Source organism: Panthera leo, chromosome B1, assembly GCF_018350215.1.
Source record: "Panthera leo isolate Ple1 chromosome B1, P.leo_Ple1_pat1.1, whole genome shotgun sequence".
Lineage (NCBI taxonomy): Eukaryota > Metazoa > Chordata > Mammalia > Carnivora > Felidae > Panthera > Panthera leo.
Window position 1 is genome coordinate 135,498,107 of NC_056682.1, and position 16,679 is coordinate 135,514,785.

General features: G+C 36.4%; 1 protein-coding gene across 7 annotated transcripts in view; it reads left to right on the forward strand.

Annotated features, from left to right (window-relative positions):
- WDFY3 (WD repeat and FYVE domain containing 3) overlaps positions 1-16,679 on the forward strand; it is a 276,427-nt gene that overhangs the window by 238,577 nt on the left and 21,171 nt on the right. For all 7 annotated transcript variants that reach the window (XM_042936004.1, XM_042936003.1, XM_042936001.1 and 4 more), the window contains 9 exons: positions 962-1,082; positions 1,902-1,987; positions 3,694-3,774; positions 6,737-6,791; positions 7,060-7,179; positions 8,759-8,876; positions 9,813-9,919; positions 11,473-11,626; positions 16,447-16,538. In XM_042936004.1, the coding sequence (XP_042791938.1) occupies positions 962-1,082; positions 1,902-1,987; positions 3,694-3,774; positions 6,737-6,791; positions 7,060-7,179; positions 8,759-8,876; positions 9,813-9,919; positions 11,473-11,626; positions 16,447-16,538 (934 nt within the window). The remainder of the gene's footprint in view (positions 1-961; positions 1,083-1,901; positions 1,988-3,693; positions 3,775-6,736; positions 6,792-7,059; positions 7,180-8,758; positions 8,877-9,812; positions 9,920-11,472; positions 11,627-16,446; positions 16,539-16,679) is intronic.

A 16,679-nucleotide genomic window follows, 5' to 3' on the forward strand; every position in this document is an offset into this window, starting at 1 on the left:
TTTGAAGGTAAGAAAACACTTGTCTTATTTATCAAAATGAAAATTAAATAAAATGAATTGTTCTGCATTCATAGCAGTAGACCCCAAATTCCTTGTATTATTCTGTGTATAAACTTTAGAATTTGCAAACTGTCCATTTTTAATTTTAGTGCAGACACAGTTGTAGAGGAAATGCAGGTGGCTTCATAGTACTCTAACAAATGGAAGAGCGGCCATGTCCTCTGCGCCTTGAAGCAGTGTGACAAAAGCACAGGCAGGAATAAAGTGAGTTTTGTCTGTCTTCCTTTTCTTCTGCCAGTCCTGTGATGGGATGACAGTGGGTAACAGAAACCCAGAAGACAGACAAAGCCAGAAGGAGCACAAAAATGTTAAAGCTTAGTCAGCATGTTCTTCTCTCTTTAACATTTTGAATACCTAACACTGTCGAATGTAGACACAGCCTCTGCGATCCATTCCTAGGAGATGTTTCAGATAATTACTGTCAGCAACAATCAGGGCCACATTCATGGGCCCCTGGCTGCATATGAAAATACTAAAAATTATATTTTGTGGCTGTTGCTTTAAAGATGAATATATTAATATTATACATTAAACCATTTTCTTCTACCAAAAAGTGTAATTTTTTTCTTTCAATTAAAAAAATTAAAACTTTTTCTTGGGCCTCTAAAACTATGGGGGACTACACACTGTACCAGCTGTGCCTGTTAGATAAGTTGTAACATGGGATTTTTAAAATTATATCATCAAAGAGGGTTCTTTGTACACTGAGCAGTGGATACATTATTCTCTTAAACATGCTTTTTTGTTAAATATGTTTAAATATAACTTAAACATATATCAGTATTCTGATATATTGTTGCCTGCTCCTATTCAGATGTTAAAAATAACATACCCTTTGTTGAACAGTGAATTTATCTCTTGCTGTGTTTTGTTTATCTTTGTTTCTCTTGCCTGCCTATAGTATGCATGAGCCAATTATCCCCAGAGGAGCCAGGCAAGGTCCCAGTCAACTCAAAAGAACATGCAGCATTTTTGCATATGAAGATATCAAGGAAGTACATAAAAGGCGGTATCTCCTGCAGGTGGGTTGTTCTAGTAGTACCGAACATTTTGTCATGTTCCTTTATTCAGAGGATATTTTATTTTATTTAAAAAAAAATGTTTTTTTATGTGTATTTATTTGGGGAGAGAGAGAGAGCACAAGCAGGGAGGGGCAGAGAGACAGGGAGACGCAGAATCTGAAGCAGGCTTCAGGCTCTGAGCTGTCAGCACAGAGCCTGATGTGGGGCTCAAACTCACAGCTGTGAGATCATGACCCAAGCCGAAGTCAGATGCTTAACTGACTGAGCCACCCAGGCACTCCTATTCAGAGGATACTTTAAAACCCATACTTGCCATGAAAACCCTTTATAGGATCCACACTATCCCTTACAGTATTTCCTTAGATGATTTTATGATAGGCAAACTCATGTCACATGGGTGCACAATTCTGTATAATACATGTTTTTTTTAACAAAACCTGAGTGATATCTTTGTTCTCACAGCTTTCCCTGTAGCATCCAAATCAACATATAACTATGTAAATATGTAAACATATAAATATATGTTTATATAAATATATGTTTTAATATAAAAATTGCATTTTCACTATAATTTTCCTAAATTATAGTTTTAAAATTACTTTATTTTACCATTATTCTGTTAAAGATTTCAGAAACAAATTGAACTGAACAAATTGGCTCTGTTTGTTTTGTAATTTAATCTGCTGGGAATTCATGACTTTAAAAGTGTCCTTCAGTCAAAAAGTTAACTTCTTTAACAATATAGATATTCATAGTGGGAAAGTTAATATCTAACCTTTTTTGTGATGTTTCTTAATGTTTTCTCTTTGATCATTTCAGCCTATTGCTGTGGAAGTTTTCTCTGGAGATGGACGGAATTACCTCCTTGCTTTTCAGAAAGGAATTAGAAATAAAGTCTATCAAAGGTATTGTTTATTAGGAATACTTTATAATGCTATCATGGGAAGGAATGGAAAGGAAGCTGGTACCAGATAAGCTAGTTTTAGAAGTCTAGGATTTAGATCAGTAAATTAGCTTCTTTGAAAAAATGTTTCATTTTTGCCAAGCTCTGGAAACATGGTTCTTCTAATTAGCTTTTAAAATGATGCTACTCTGTTGTGAAATACTGTTCATCTTTCTGGTCACTATAGATATCATCAAAAGCTACTTTAACCATTGGGTCCTGTGTCTCTCATTGTAAAAGGATGATGAAACAGTAATTTAAAAAAATCGTACTTCAGGTTCAAAATAGGCTTCTTTCCTATTTACCACAAAAGAAGATCATGCCATGCCTTGCTACTGAGTGCAGAGACTTAGCTGCCTTAGAAATTATATTCATATGACTCCTTCTCTGGCCTTGCAAGGGAGACTGATATTTTCATCCTCAAAAAATTAGCATAGCCAAATAAAAGTTAATCTAACCTAATCATATTTTACTTTTGGTAAGCTAAAATTTACCTTTTCAAAAGCATTATGTATATACATGGTGCTGGAAAATATTTCTGTTGGATATATGAAGAGAAAGGCTTTTATGAACTGATCTCAGATATAAGAGACCTTCTCTAAACTGTTTGAAGGGTGGTGTAGATCCTAGCAAGCCCTCTAATAAGGGAAGTTTTATATTTCACATTACTTCTGTGAGGAACGTCTGATGCCAAGCAACATTGCCTATCATTGCAGTATAGTAATATTACCTGTGGGCCCCTGGGGATGAGGGTGGTTCTTAAAGTGGGTGTAGATGGTGATTGGTAATCCACAATTCCTTTTACATATGGGAAGAGCTAATCAAATGGCTGAAATTTTAGTTATCTGTCTCATTCACTTCTACAGGCGATGTTGTTTTCAACACTAAGAAATTATTTGCTCTTCATAGTTAGCAGCTGTTACAAGGAGATGAGTTTGTTTTTCTCTGAGAAATTTCTGTGTATATAGCAAGTTTAGGGTCCGCATCCATTCTAAGAATTTTCCCATAACCCTCTTCTGCCTTTAAAATAATTATGGTGCGGGCGCCTGGGTGGCTCAGTTGGTTAAGTGTCCGGCTCTTGATTTTGGCTCAGGTCATGATCTCATGGTTTGTGGGATTGAGCCCCCATCAGGGTCTGCGCTGACAGCACGGAGCCTGCTTGGGATTCTTTCTCTCCCCCTCTCCCTCTGCCCCTCCCTCCCTCAAAATAAACATAAATAAATAAATAATAAATAAAATACTTCTATCGACATTGTAAGTAACTCTGAAAAACATGTGTGTCACATAAAGTTGCTCATCTTGTATGTATCTTCACTTGTTTAGTGTTGTCCCTGTTCTGTCATTTGTTTAGCTGTCATTGTTACTCGCTGCCATATGAATATTTAGCTGTTAATCACTTTTTAGGACTTCACTAAGTTGAGTCCCTTTCTGTGAATCAGTGTCAGAAGGCTTTTCTTCCAGTAATGTGACAGCGTGTTTAAAATCCAAAATGACAGATTTTGCTGCAGCCCTTTGTATTTGGCTTTGTAACAGAGTATTCCAGTTATTGTGTATTCCCTTTGAAAAGGTAGTGGAGGGGTAAATGCAGCTGTTAAGATTTAAATGAATCATCCTTTTTGAGGCTCCTATTAGATCCTGACTTTGACATGCTGTTTTTTTCTTTTCCAGGTTTTTGGCCGTAGTGCCGTCTCTGACTGACAGCTCAGAGTCTGTGTCTGGGCAACGACCAAACACAAGTGTGGAGCAGGGGTAGGTTGTTTGCTGCTTGTGTCAGTTTAATAGTGAAATCAGGACGGTGTGCATGTGCATAGTAGCAGTTTATATTTTTAATGAGTGTTTTCCCCTCCTGGGAAATAACTGAAAACTAAATACTGAAAATTAAAAGGAAAAAGAAACGGTGTGCATGTTCACTCGTGTCAGATCAGCACTCAATTTAGGTCGATTTCCGCAAGACTTCTAAGCATGCGTATAGTCCTATGTGCATAATTGAGTTTTTTATTATAAACACAGATTTTTATTCTGCTTTTTCCATTCTTTGTTGTAGGTAACCGTTTCCCACTGCTTTTAAAAAATTCTTCAGAAATATTACTTTTATTGACTACGTATTTATTGTATGTCTAAAGCATTCTCTTGTTTTTGGATATTTTACCTTTCTCTGGTTTCCTTATTCTAATAGTTCAAGTGTGATTGCTCATTATTTTTTTAGGGTAAAGTCCCCTTAGTTAAAAAAGAGGGAGGTGTGAATTTTAAGGCTTTCGGTACACAAAACCAACTTGATTTCCATAAAAATTATACATATTTATATTCCACCTTTAGTGGATAAGGTTACTTTTCTCACAGATGCTTGCCAGCTTTTTATATTTATCTTTTCATTTTTACTAATTTTATAAAATGCTTTCTCAATTTTTCAACGTGCGTATCTTTTATTTTAGTAATCTTGAGTTTTATAATATGTTTGTTAGCCATTTAAAATCACCATTTGTTAGGGGCGCCTCGGTGGCTCAGTCAGTTGAGCATCCGACTTCGGCTCAGGTCATGATCTCGCAGTTCGTGAGTTTGAGCCCTGCATCCTGGAGGCTGCTTCGGATTCTGTGTCTCCCTCTCTCTGCCCCTTCCCTGCTCATGCTCTGTCTCTGTGTCTCAAAAATGAATAAACATTAACTTTTTTTTTAATTTTAAAATCACCATTTGCGAATTATCCATAACTTTGCCTATTTTTTTTTCCTGAATTCTTTTTTGTTGGCAGTATTGATAGAGATTTGATCGTTTTTAATTGGGATATAATTGACACACAATTATAGTAGTTTCACGTATACACCATAATGATATGGTGTAAAGTGAGAAATGATCACTACAAGAAGTCTACTTAACCTTTTCTCTGAGTTCTTATTATCAATTTGTATGGGGGTTTTCTATAATGATATATTACTCCTTTGCTTGCTATATTTGTTACAGCAAATTGCCCAGTTTTCCTCTTAATTTTTTTAACAATTTAAATTTAAACTTCCTTATGCTCATTTTAGCTGCTTTTAATCTTAGAAAGTCCTTGTGGATGATACAGCCATTTTAAAAATCCAACTACCCAGCTCCATTTAGTCACTCAGGAACTGGTAGCCCTTTATAATCCATTGGAAAAGAAGCAATGTTTTGGGGCTACAAATGAATGCAGCTTGAAAGAAAGTGACTTCAGACTTAACTGGGGATTCTATAATTCATAAATAAAATTTGATTCCAGTCTGTGTGCATCTAACTATATTAAGTTTGTATGTTTCTCTTTTAAGTTGTTGCTTTTCTTTTTCTTTAGCTGTTTAGCAAATACAAATGGTAAAAATGTGCTGCTGTTAAGCCCAGATCATGTTCTGTTCCTGATCATTGGTGTTGTTACTAAGATAAATAACAGGAAATAAAAGGCCTGGTTACAGCACATTGAGCCTTTTTTTCTATGTGTAATTAAATTGCCAATACTTTTACCTGCTTAGACAATCTTCAACTGATTTCATTGTTCTTGCTACTTTCTGTGCCAAGTTGGCAGTTCTTAAAGATATTTTAAAAGCCCAAAGGCGAGAAGCAGAAATTCATTTCCAACTTTAACCTTTTCACTTGTTCCCTTTCTTATAAAGTGGAGGAGTCGACATAGCTCTTTTTCCAGGGAGAATTTCTGTACATTCAATTTGCATGATAGGAAGAACTTATCTAGAAGTGGAAAGTGTTAGCCGTACTGTTGAACTGGATATGTTTAAGAACTAAGGTTGACAAATCCATTAATTTCCTTTCAGTCAATAAAATACATACTTTTAAGTGCTTTCCTACCAGTTCAATGAGTAACTCACAATCTTCAAATCATTAATTATTAATATTGTAAAACTGTTAAACCTTGGAAAGGGTTTTACAGCATTCTAGGAAAGTCTGATATCCAAGAAAGTTCATAATTTTAAATGATCTGAATAGCAATGACTTTCCTGTCATAAAATATTCATCTTTCTGTTCACTCTTCAACATCTCTTTTAGGAAATGCACCACGCACCTAGTATGTGCAGAATATTGTATACTATTTCAATTATTCCAATTTAATGTCCTTAAATGTGTTTACATAGGGATCATTGTAAAAGGTAGACCGTTGGGCTAGATCATTGTTTTTCGAACTTTTGCCATGACCCTTAGTAAAAGAATATACTTTACATTGCATCCCAGGACTCACAAACTGAGTTACAAATACTAAAAATTGTCTGCAAGCACTTTCCCTTACTGCATGTGATGTCTTTCAGTATTCTGTTTTCTTCAGTTTAATTCCATGTTACTTCATATTTCAAAATGTTGATTACAGGGACACCTGGGTGGCTCAGTCGGTTAAGCATCCGACTTTGGCTCAGGTCATGTCCTCATGGTTCGTGAGTTTAAGCCCTGTATTGAGCTCTGTGCTGACAGCTCAGGGCCTGGAGCCTGCTTCAGATTCTGTGTCTCCCTCTCTCTCTGCTCCTCCCCTGTTCATGCCCGGTCTCTCTCTATCTCTCAAAAATAAATAAATGTTAAAAAAAAACAAAAACAAAAAAATGCAAAATGTTGATTACCATCCACTTAGCTGATTTCATGACCCATTAATAATAGGTCTTACATAGTTTGAAAAATTCCTGGACCAGTTAAATTTTTCAATTTTATTATTACTCAGATTTAAAATGATATGGCCTACAGTTTAATTATTTCTTGCTTTTAGATCTGGGTTGCTTAGCACCTTGGTTGGAGAGAAGTCTGTGACTCAAAGATGGGAGGTAGGCTTAATGAAAATATAAGCTTCATTCATAATTTATAGTTAGATAGTATAAGTCATATACTTATTCATTCATTCATATTATTACATTCAGTAATCCAGAAGATATGTACATGAAAAATATTTTGCTCTTCTTATTAGGAAAACAAATGTTATAAAATCTGTTAAGAAGGAAACTGTCTTCTCTCTTATTTTGCATATAAATTTTTTTTAAGTGAACGTAATGGAAATAATTGTCCTAAAATGAGTCTTTATTTATCTTTCCCAAGAGAGGTGAAATCAGCAACTTCCAGTATTTGATGCACTTGAACACTTTGGCTGGCAGATCCTATAATGATCTCATGCAGTATCCTGTCTTCCCCTGGATCCTTGCAGATTACGACTCAGAGGTAAATCTCAAATCGTTTTTGTGTAAGTGGAACACATTTTCAAAAGAAATTAAAAGATACTTCAGTCGCTTAAATGTTTTACTTACTTTGTAATTTAAAGTGCTCAATAGGCACTTATTTCAAGAAGATAAGAAGAGTTTTAGCTTGGAGGTGTTTTTACAAAGTTTAGGTCATTGATGAACTTCTTAGATATTCATAATATCTATTTGGTTTTCCTAAGTGCTAATTAATTTGTATCTGCTGGTTGGTGTCCCTCTGTCCTCTATACTGCAGCCAGTTTCAGAAACAGTAATTTAATTGAGTCATCGCTCTGTTTAAAATTACTCAGTGAATGATCCTCACAGTTTAGAGAGATTTTAAAAACCTTATCAGTACAGCACCATTGAAAAAGTAGCTCCCACATGTATGTCCCTTGAGCACAGAGATGATCTTAAATATCTCTCAGTTCCCAACTGTTAGAACAGTGCCCTGTACTTAACATAAAATTTAATGTTTGCTGAATTAACCAAAAAAGTATTTTGATTTTGCATATCAATTTTGAGAGGACAAGTATACTAACTTAACTTGTATTCATGGATATGGATTCATTTCTCCTGCCCAAGCCTTTAAAGTACAGGTATGGCCCAATGGGTTGGTCATGATACCCTTTAAAAAGACATAAATTGCCCCTGGTATATATTTTACATTTTTACTTTTAAAACCCTCAGGTAGTAAATTTTGGTTCCCTTCTAAGTATATGAATTAGGTTAGTTAGAAATGAGCTTTCAAGGGGCTCCTGGGTGGCTCAGTCAGTTAAGCGTCCGACTTGAGCCCAGGTCATAATCTCACAGTTCGTGAGTTCGAGCCCCACATCAGGCTCGGTGCTGACAGCTCTGAGCCTGGAGTCTGCTTCGGATTCTGTGTCTCCCTGTCTCTCTGGTCCTCTGCTACTCGCACTCTATCTGTCTCTCAAAAATAAACAAACATTAAAAAAAAATTTTCTTTTTAAATGAGCTTTCAAAATAATCGGTGGTAGATGGAAAGATCCCATCTTATTTGGAAGTCACATGGTCTAGCGTGCAGAGAGAGGGACATCACACCAGGCCATGGTGTGAGTCCTGAGTGTTCTAGTTTATTTCACTTCCTGATTACCTCTAAGAAGAAAATACTCAGAAAGGAAGTTGGGGTGAAATGGGGGAGGAAAGGAAGAGAACAGAAAAGATATTTGGTGCTATAGTTATGAATGGTAATGAAAATAAAGATGAATCAGGGCCTTTGTGCTAAGTCTGCTGTCTCCTTGCCAAGACTGGAAAGGATTTTCCCTTATTCCTCCTCTCCAGACCTGGATCCTGAGTGTCTTCCTCTGTGAACACTTAATTTCCAAAGTAGTTGTCTTCATACTGAACCAGCTGACAAACTGCCATGTGTCTGTCTGTAAAGCATGGATAACCAGTAGGTGTATGGCATTATTTTGGAGCCCCATTCTGCCAGTGTGACCACAAACATGTATAAATCATTGTCTGCTATAGCCACCATGTCTACCTTGGTCACAACAAAGGGTGTATAGTAACTTGGAATTGGATTTCATTTTGTATTTTAGGAGGTAGACCTTACTAATCCCAAGACCTTTAGAAACCTGGCTAAGCCAATGGGTGCACAGACAGATGAACGATTAGCTCAATATAAGAAGCGATATAAAGACTGGGAAGATCCTAATGGTACGTAACTTTTCTCTTCATTGGACTTTTACCTCAGTTTTAAAAGTAAGTCATTATTTAACAGTCTGACATTCTTGTATCTTTCCCCAAATTGCTTATATGTCATCATATCTATATACGTTATATATGCACACATATTAACAGTTGTCAGATTTTGCATGCCAACTGATGGCCGTGCTTAGAAGGCATGTTTTCGGTAGCTTATTAGGTACTGGCCAAAAACTAAATATGTCTGCTTTGTGTAGTGCAGCGATTTTCCATCAGATCATCTGCTTTTATCTCTAACCATATTTTAGCCAGGAATTATAGTTTCCTTTATTAAACTCTCTTTTAACTTATTGATGCACTTTTTGGAACCCTTTTGCTTTAAAAATAGTGGTAATAATAATTGGTTACCTCCTAAAACAGTATACTTACTATTTATTATGTTCAGTTTTTATCATGTGTCTCCCTCAAATGGGGGAAACAAACAAAGGAAAGAAAAACTAAGCCTAACAGTATTCCACGTGTGGACCTTTTATTCCCTGCTAAGGAGAGTAATAACAATTGCACAATATTCGTAGACAATTTGGAAATACATCATTGCAAAGCCAGAACCTCATAAAAAGTAATTGTAAGTCAAAATCCTGCTTTAGTGGAAGATAGTTTGCTAATAAGGTTTATCTGTTACAGTAAGCCTCAAAACATGAATTGCCAAATGTGCTAAGTTTGTGGGGAAAGGCATTGAATTCTACTTAATTTGGATGGATTACCGCCAGGTATGTAAGTGAGGAGTAGCGGTGCCATAAAGTTCCCACACTACAAATGCCGATACCAATTGTGTGTAGTGTCATAGCTCTCACGTGTGTGTTACGTTTTCAAGCCTATTAATACCAATTTTACTTTCCATATTTACTCTTCTTTTATTTTCAATCATGCTTTAATTTTTTTGAACAGGAGAAACTCCAGCTTACCACTATGGGACCCACTATTCATCTGCAATGATTGTGGCTTCATACCTAGTAAGAATGGAGCCTTTCACTCAGATATTCTTAAGGCTGCAGGTAAAACTCTAAATGTAGTATTTTTCTATTTCATTCAAGCCTTCTTTCTATTTAAAATTGTGGCACTTTTTTTTTTATGTCATTGTCTTGTCTTACAAGAAGCCCTATGACGTTTTAGTCACTGAAAATAGTCAAACATAATTCAAGTGGAATGTCGTTGTATCAAAATTGATGCGTTAACTAGAATTTGTTTACAGTAAACAAGTGCCAGGGTCCTTTAGTCAAAGAAGCAAGTACCTACCATGTGCTTTCCAGCCAGGTATATGGAATTCAGCCTTGACTGGTTGAATTCAACAAAAATTTAAAAAAGAGTAGTACAGTCTAGCTCATTTGCTGTCTTCTTCGTTATAATTGCTTTTCTCCACATTCTCTTTCCTTTATTCAGCAAATATTTATTGAATACCTACTGTGTACCAGGCACTGTTTTAAGTACATGGAAGATATCAGTGGGTAAAGACCAAAGCCCTACTTTGTAGAGCTTACATATTTTAGTTGAGGGAAACAGATAAGGATAATGAATAAATACATTGTAAAGTGTTTTAAAATATGATAAATGCTATCAGAAAAATACAGATCAGAGAAAGGGGGATGGAAAGCACAGGAGTAGGAGGTAGGGGTAGGCACAGTGCAGTTTTAAATAGACTGGGCAGGGTAGGTCCCCTTTGAAAGGCGGCATGTGAACAAAAACTTGAAGGCCGTGAGGCAGTTACTCATGCAGACATCTGGAGAAAGTGTGTTCTAGGCAGAAGGAATATCCCATACGAGGGCCCCACGTCAGTCATGTGCCTGAGATGTTTTAGGAGCAGCAAGGAAGCCAGCGTCTGAAGCAGAGTAAGTGGGGGAGAAAGTCCTAGAGGATGACATCAGAGAGGTGGCAAGCCTTGGTGGAATCGTATGGACTTTGGCAATTTCCTGCAATGAGCTTCATCAGAAAGACAGATACACGGTGTTCACTTAAAACTCAGCAATAAGGAGTTTGAGGGAAAGGATGGTGTATCTATGAGGCTGTGTTAGCGAAAGAAACCCTTTTCTATTTGAATTTGTTGTATCTATAACTTCTTTTGATCACCTTCTTAGTTTTTCACCTAATTCTTGGCAGTGTGAGAACTTGAATGTCATGTTAACTTATAAAATTAGTCACACATATATAGATGGCTATACATGGCTACATTAGAATCTTTTCTTTTTTAGGAGAGCATCATCAAACCATGGAAGAATTCATATTTCCTTACACTCTTGCCCTCTCACCAAAAGCTAATTTCTTAATGATTTTTAAAGTCTTATTTGGATTTCACTTTGATTACAAAATATATACTTACTTTAAGCACTCTTCGTAAAGAATATCCCCAAAAGGATTGGATTAATTTTCTTTTCATGATGATTTAAAATTTTATATTTTTGATGCAGGATGATGGAGACGATGGGATGATGATGGGAAATTGAATTTGTCACCAAATGTATTTATGTGGGTTTTTCAAGCGCCTGAGCTTCACAGAAGCTGTAAGGTGGGGATGGTTCTCTAACAGAGAGGTGTCTTCTCATTCCGCCTGCAGGGAGGCCACTTTGACCTGGCTGACCGAATGTTCCACAGTGTACGTGAGGCCTGGTATTCAGCATCAAAGCACAACATGGCAGATGTGAAAGAACTTATCCCAGAGTTTTTTTACTTACCAGAATTCCTGTTCAATTCCAACAACTTTGATCTAGGTACGTATGGCTGTGGCACCGTCTTAGGAACGTTAACCAATAGAAATGTCACTTTCCTGACTATTATCTGCAGTACACACTGACAAGAAAAGACTTCCTTGTGGTTTTAGCAGCTGTTGTTTACTATAATCGAGTGTGTGGAGTAAATATAAAAAGAAAAATAGAGTTATGTTCAAAATAGCTGTTTCAGATGTAGAGTTTTAGGAAAATTTACAAATTGACCAGATTACATCTAATGGTCAGAATATTGTTATTTCAATAAAAAACAAAGACGAAGTAAAATTTTATTTGAAAATTATTGTGATTGAAGGGCGCCTGCGTGGCTCGGTCGGTGAAGTGTCCAACTCTTCATTTTGGCTCAGGTCATGATCTCGCAGTTTATAGGATCGAGCCCTACGTTGTTGGGCTTGGCACTGGCAGTGCTAAGCCTGCTTAGGATTCTCTCTCCCTCTTTCTCAAAATAAATAAACTTTAGAAAAAAAATTATTATGATTGAAATTATTGCTGAAATGATATACTCAAATTTTCATGTATTATTTTTTCCCCAGTGTATTCTTTTAATCTTCTGTATCGCCTGAGGCATTCTCAGCTTGCATACTAATATGTTTTAAAGTTAGAAATTTAGAATATTTCTCTTCTATATCCTGTTAGGGTAGTATTTTCTAGAAACAGACAAATCAACATTTATAAAAAGGAGAGAGGTTTCATCAGCACTCTCTTCTCTTTATATATATAATCCAGCAATTTCAGGAAGTAGATTTGATTTTGGCTATAGTTTCTTGGAACACAGTTTGCTGATCTAGGTTTCTGAGTATTTCTTTTAAAACATATTCCATTGTTTCCACTTTAGAATAATCCTGCCAGATACTGTTCTGTTTTGATATATTTTTCATACCTCATATCCTATCGAATTTAAGAGTTCAACGTGTAAACCATTATTACCTCAAAAAGTTTCATTAACAGAAGATTCAGAGCAATGTGCATATCTGATAACACCTGAGTAATTTTTCTTTTTAAAAATTGTTTTAAATAATTTGTATTTATTTGTCGATTGGCAGTTCTAACCTTGTGAAATTAGAGCCTCAGGTCTAATGGGAAAGATCATGAAACTCTCTCAATAGCCCCAGCATAAAACCTAAAAGTGGTTCTCATTATCTCTGATTGGGACTGGAGCTCAACTTTGAGCAGCTAAAGACACCAAGTTCTGGACCTTAGAGTTGGAGTGCGTGATGGCTCCTTAAAGGAATAGAACAGATGGTGAACAGGGAAAAACAACAAATGCATACACAGCATTTGGATACAGATGTATATTAGTGTTTTGCTGTGTTCACTTATAATTCACCTTTGAAGAATGCTACTCTCCTCCCTGGGGACACCACTTTCCAAGAAAAAAATATGGAGAGGTATACAAAGAAAGAGATAGCCCCAATCTTCCAGAAACAATGGATCAGTTTTATGTTGCAAAAATGTTTTAGCCCCGCCCACTTACAAATCCAACTTAAATGATCCACTTTTAAATAAGTAAATTAAAAAAGAGTCACTTTTCTTTGTCATGCTCACCTTCATAATAAATCATCTTTCCTCCATGAAATCACACACTTTAAAAAACACTATTTGCATATAAGAGCTAAAGCCGTACAACTCTTAGAAGAAAACACAGAACTAAGTCTTCATCATCTTGTATTTGCCGATGGATTCTTAGATAGGATATCAAAAGCACAAGCATCAGGGCACCTGGGTGGCTCAGTCAGTTAAGCGTCCGACTCTTGATTTTGGCTCAGGTCTTGACCTTACAGTCCGTGGGATCAAGCCCCATGTCAGGCTGTGCACTGGCAGCCTGCTTGGAACTCTCTCTCTCTCTCCCTTTCTCCGTGCCCCTCCCCTGCTCACACGTGTGTGTGTGTACACATGCACATGCACTCTCTCTCTCTGTCAAAATAAATAAATAAACTTTAAAAAAGAAACAGCACAAACAACAACAAAAAAGATGACTTGGACTTAATCAAAATGTAGAACTTCTGTATCCAAGGACATTATGGAGAAGGTGACAAGAAAACCTACAGAATGGGAGAAAATATTTGCAAATGATATATCTCATAATGGTCTAGTATCCAAAATATAAAGAACTCTTACAACTCAACAGCAAGAAGATAACCCACTTAAAAAAAAAAATGGGCATAGGACCTGAGACATTTCTCCAAAAGAGGTCAATGGCCAATAAGCACATGAAAAGATGCCCACCATTATTAGTCATTAGGGAAATGCAAATCAAAATCACAGTGAGGTACCACTTCACATGTACTAGAATGGCTGTGATGAAAAAAACCAACACAAGGAAGAATAGCAAGATCCAGCAAGGGTGTGGAGAAAGTAGAACCTTCATATATTGCTGGTGGGAATGTAAAATGGTTGAGCTGCTGTGGAAAACAGTATGGTGGTTTCTCAAAAGTTAAAAACAGGATCACATATGACCCAGAAATTTCACTCTGAGATATATGTCCAAAAGGACTGAAACAAGTACATATACACACCTATTCGTAGCAGCATTACACACAGTAGCCAAATAGTAGAAACAGGCCACATGCCTATCAATGAATGAGCAAATTGTGGAATCTACATACACTGGAATGTTATTCAGCCATGAAAAAGTATGAATTACTGAGACACGCTATAACATGGGTGAACCTCAAAAACATTATTCTAAGTGGAAGAAGCCAGACAAAAAAGATCACATAATGTCTGTTTCCATTTATATGGAATATCCAGAACAGGTAAATCTATAATAGAACACAGATTGGTGGTCACCCAGAGACAGGAGGGCAGGAGGAATGGGGGGCAACTGCTTAATGGGTGCCAGGTTTCCCTGTGGGGTGATGAAAATGTTTTAGGGCTCGATAGGGTTGGTGGCTGCACCACATTCTGAATGTACTAAATTCCTCTGAATTGTTCAATTGAAAATGGCTAAGTTTATATTAAGTAAATTTCACTTAAATTAAAAACACAAAACAAAACACTGTTTGGCCTCTACCCAAAAAAGAAAGTAAATGATGTAAAAAAAAAAAAAAAAAAAGAGCGGTTGGGTTTTTGCCCTGGTTCTGAGATGTGTAGCGATTCCCCCCATCCTCCCCCCATGTCTTCTTTTTGTACCCTCGATATAGATGTACCTGGAGGAGAGCTACAGAGTACCAGAATCAGACCAAGAGTATACTAAAGAGTGTTCTCTTTAAATGTTAAAATTACAGATATTTCTGGTGAAATAAAATTGTATCACATTAAATATTAGGGATTATAAGCATATTTTTTTGAAGAGTACATTATATGTCAAGTCTGGGAATTATTGCTTCTTATCAAAAAATTGGGTCTGGTATTTCAAGAGGAGTGGACTGGAGGTGTGAATGAGGGGGAGAGATGGTAATAACTTGATTGTTTTATTTTTTTTTCTTAAGTCATCTGGCAATTTTTCCAACCAAGTAAAGACATTCCTTTAAACAGTAAACTGATTTTTGTGGTTCTCACTCCATACCACATTATAAATAAGCCATCAAATAACAGTGACAAAAACAAGATTGTTTTTACGGGAAATATTTTTATTGGCCCTCACTTGGAACTGCCTTTGTGTTCTAAAATTTGAACAATTGTACTTCTGAAAATTTCTCATGTAACTGTTTATTTAACCAACTGCCGTTGAGTCAACATTACTGTTCATTGAGTCATTGATCATCTGATTTGTATCTAAGAAAACTACAAGCTAAAGTTAACCTTTTGTTCTTCCAAAAAATGAAAAGAAAAGACCTGTTTCCTGAGCTGCCAGTTCCACTTAATATGTTTTGTTGTGGATAGATTTTATAGCAAACAGTTTCTTTAATATTTTTCAGATTGTCTATGATTTAAAGTAACAGTTTCCATGGAATAAATATCACCTGTATGCATTGTCACAACTTTTGTTTCTCCCAGGTTAGCCCTGTAGTTTTTCCAGAAGTTTTTTTTTTTTTTTCTGTTACTGATATACTAACACCAAAGAATTAGATTTCAGATCTTCGTTTTTTAATAAGAATCCTTAGAGCAAAATATGTGTCAGTTCTGCAGAGCTCTCTCAAGAGTTTAAGAATCAGAAATAGGAGAAATGACATGCATTGCAAATATTTCTGGAAGACTGGTATTTTCATTTCCTCCTTAGCAAAGAGAGCCCTCCAACTCCCTAGTGACTGAGAAGTTAGGTATTCCTTCAGCAGCCTCCATATGAGTGGCAAAATTTTGTCAAAACATTAAGACAAGAAACTCAGTACTGGTTAACTGCTGATGACTCACCAGGCTTTAAGCATTCAGGAAAAGCCCAAACAAAAGAAGGTTTGAGAGAAATTGCTAATGATCTTCCAAATGTGCAGTCCTAAGGGGATTGAATTTGAGCAGTTTTTCTAACCTCAAAACAGTAGCCTCACAAAATGTTTCATTAAAAAGGAGTCCTGTGGTCAGTTACGCTTCAGAAATGTTGTGTCTAATATCCCTCCTAGAGAAGGGCTGTGCCTCTGAGGAGTTTTGCAGGAAGAAACATGTTTAACTTTGCATAAGTCAGCATTTTCTGAAGTCATTTGACAGGGCGGGCCCCTCAGTTTTGCTAACACTTCATAATCTCTCTGATGGAATTCTCTAAGGAGCAGACTGAGGGAAATATCAGAGTAGATGATCTCAGAGGGTTCTTTCTGGTGGTAAAATTCCATAGTTCAGGTAATGAATCTAAGCCAGTATTTCTTGGCTACTTTAATGTAAAAGTACGGTTTATCCCATCTTTCATTTTCTTTTTAATTTATCCAATTGCACAGGCTGTAAACAAAATGGCACCAAGCTTGGCGATGTTATCCTTCCACCGTGGGCAAAAGGGGACCCGCGGGAATTCATCAGAGTCCATCGTGAGGTAACGGGAGTACCCTTTGCAGTTGAATTTGGATTTCCCTGGGTCACTGACCACAATACAAAGAGAGGACCTTGAGCAAGACATCACCCATTTGTTCGAATTACAGATATTGTTCTTATAACTTTTTAGTTATTTTAGTTC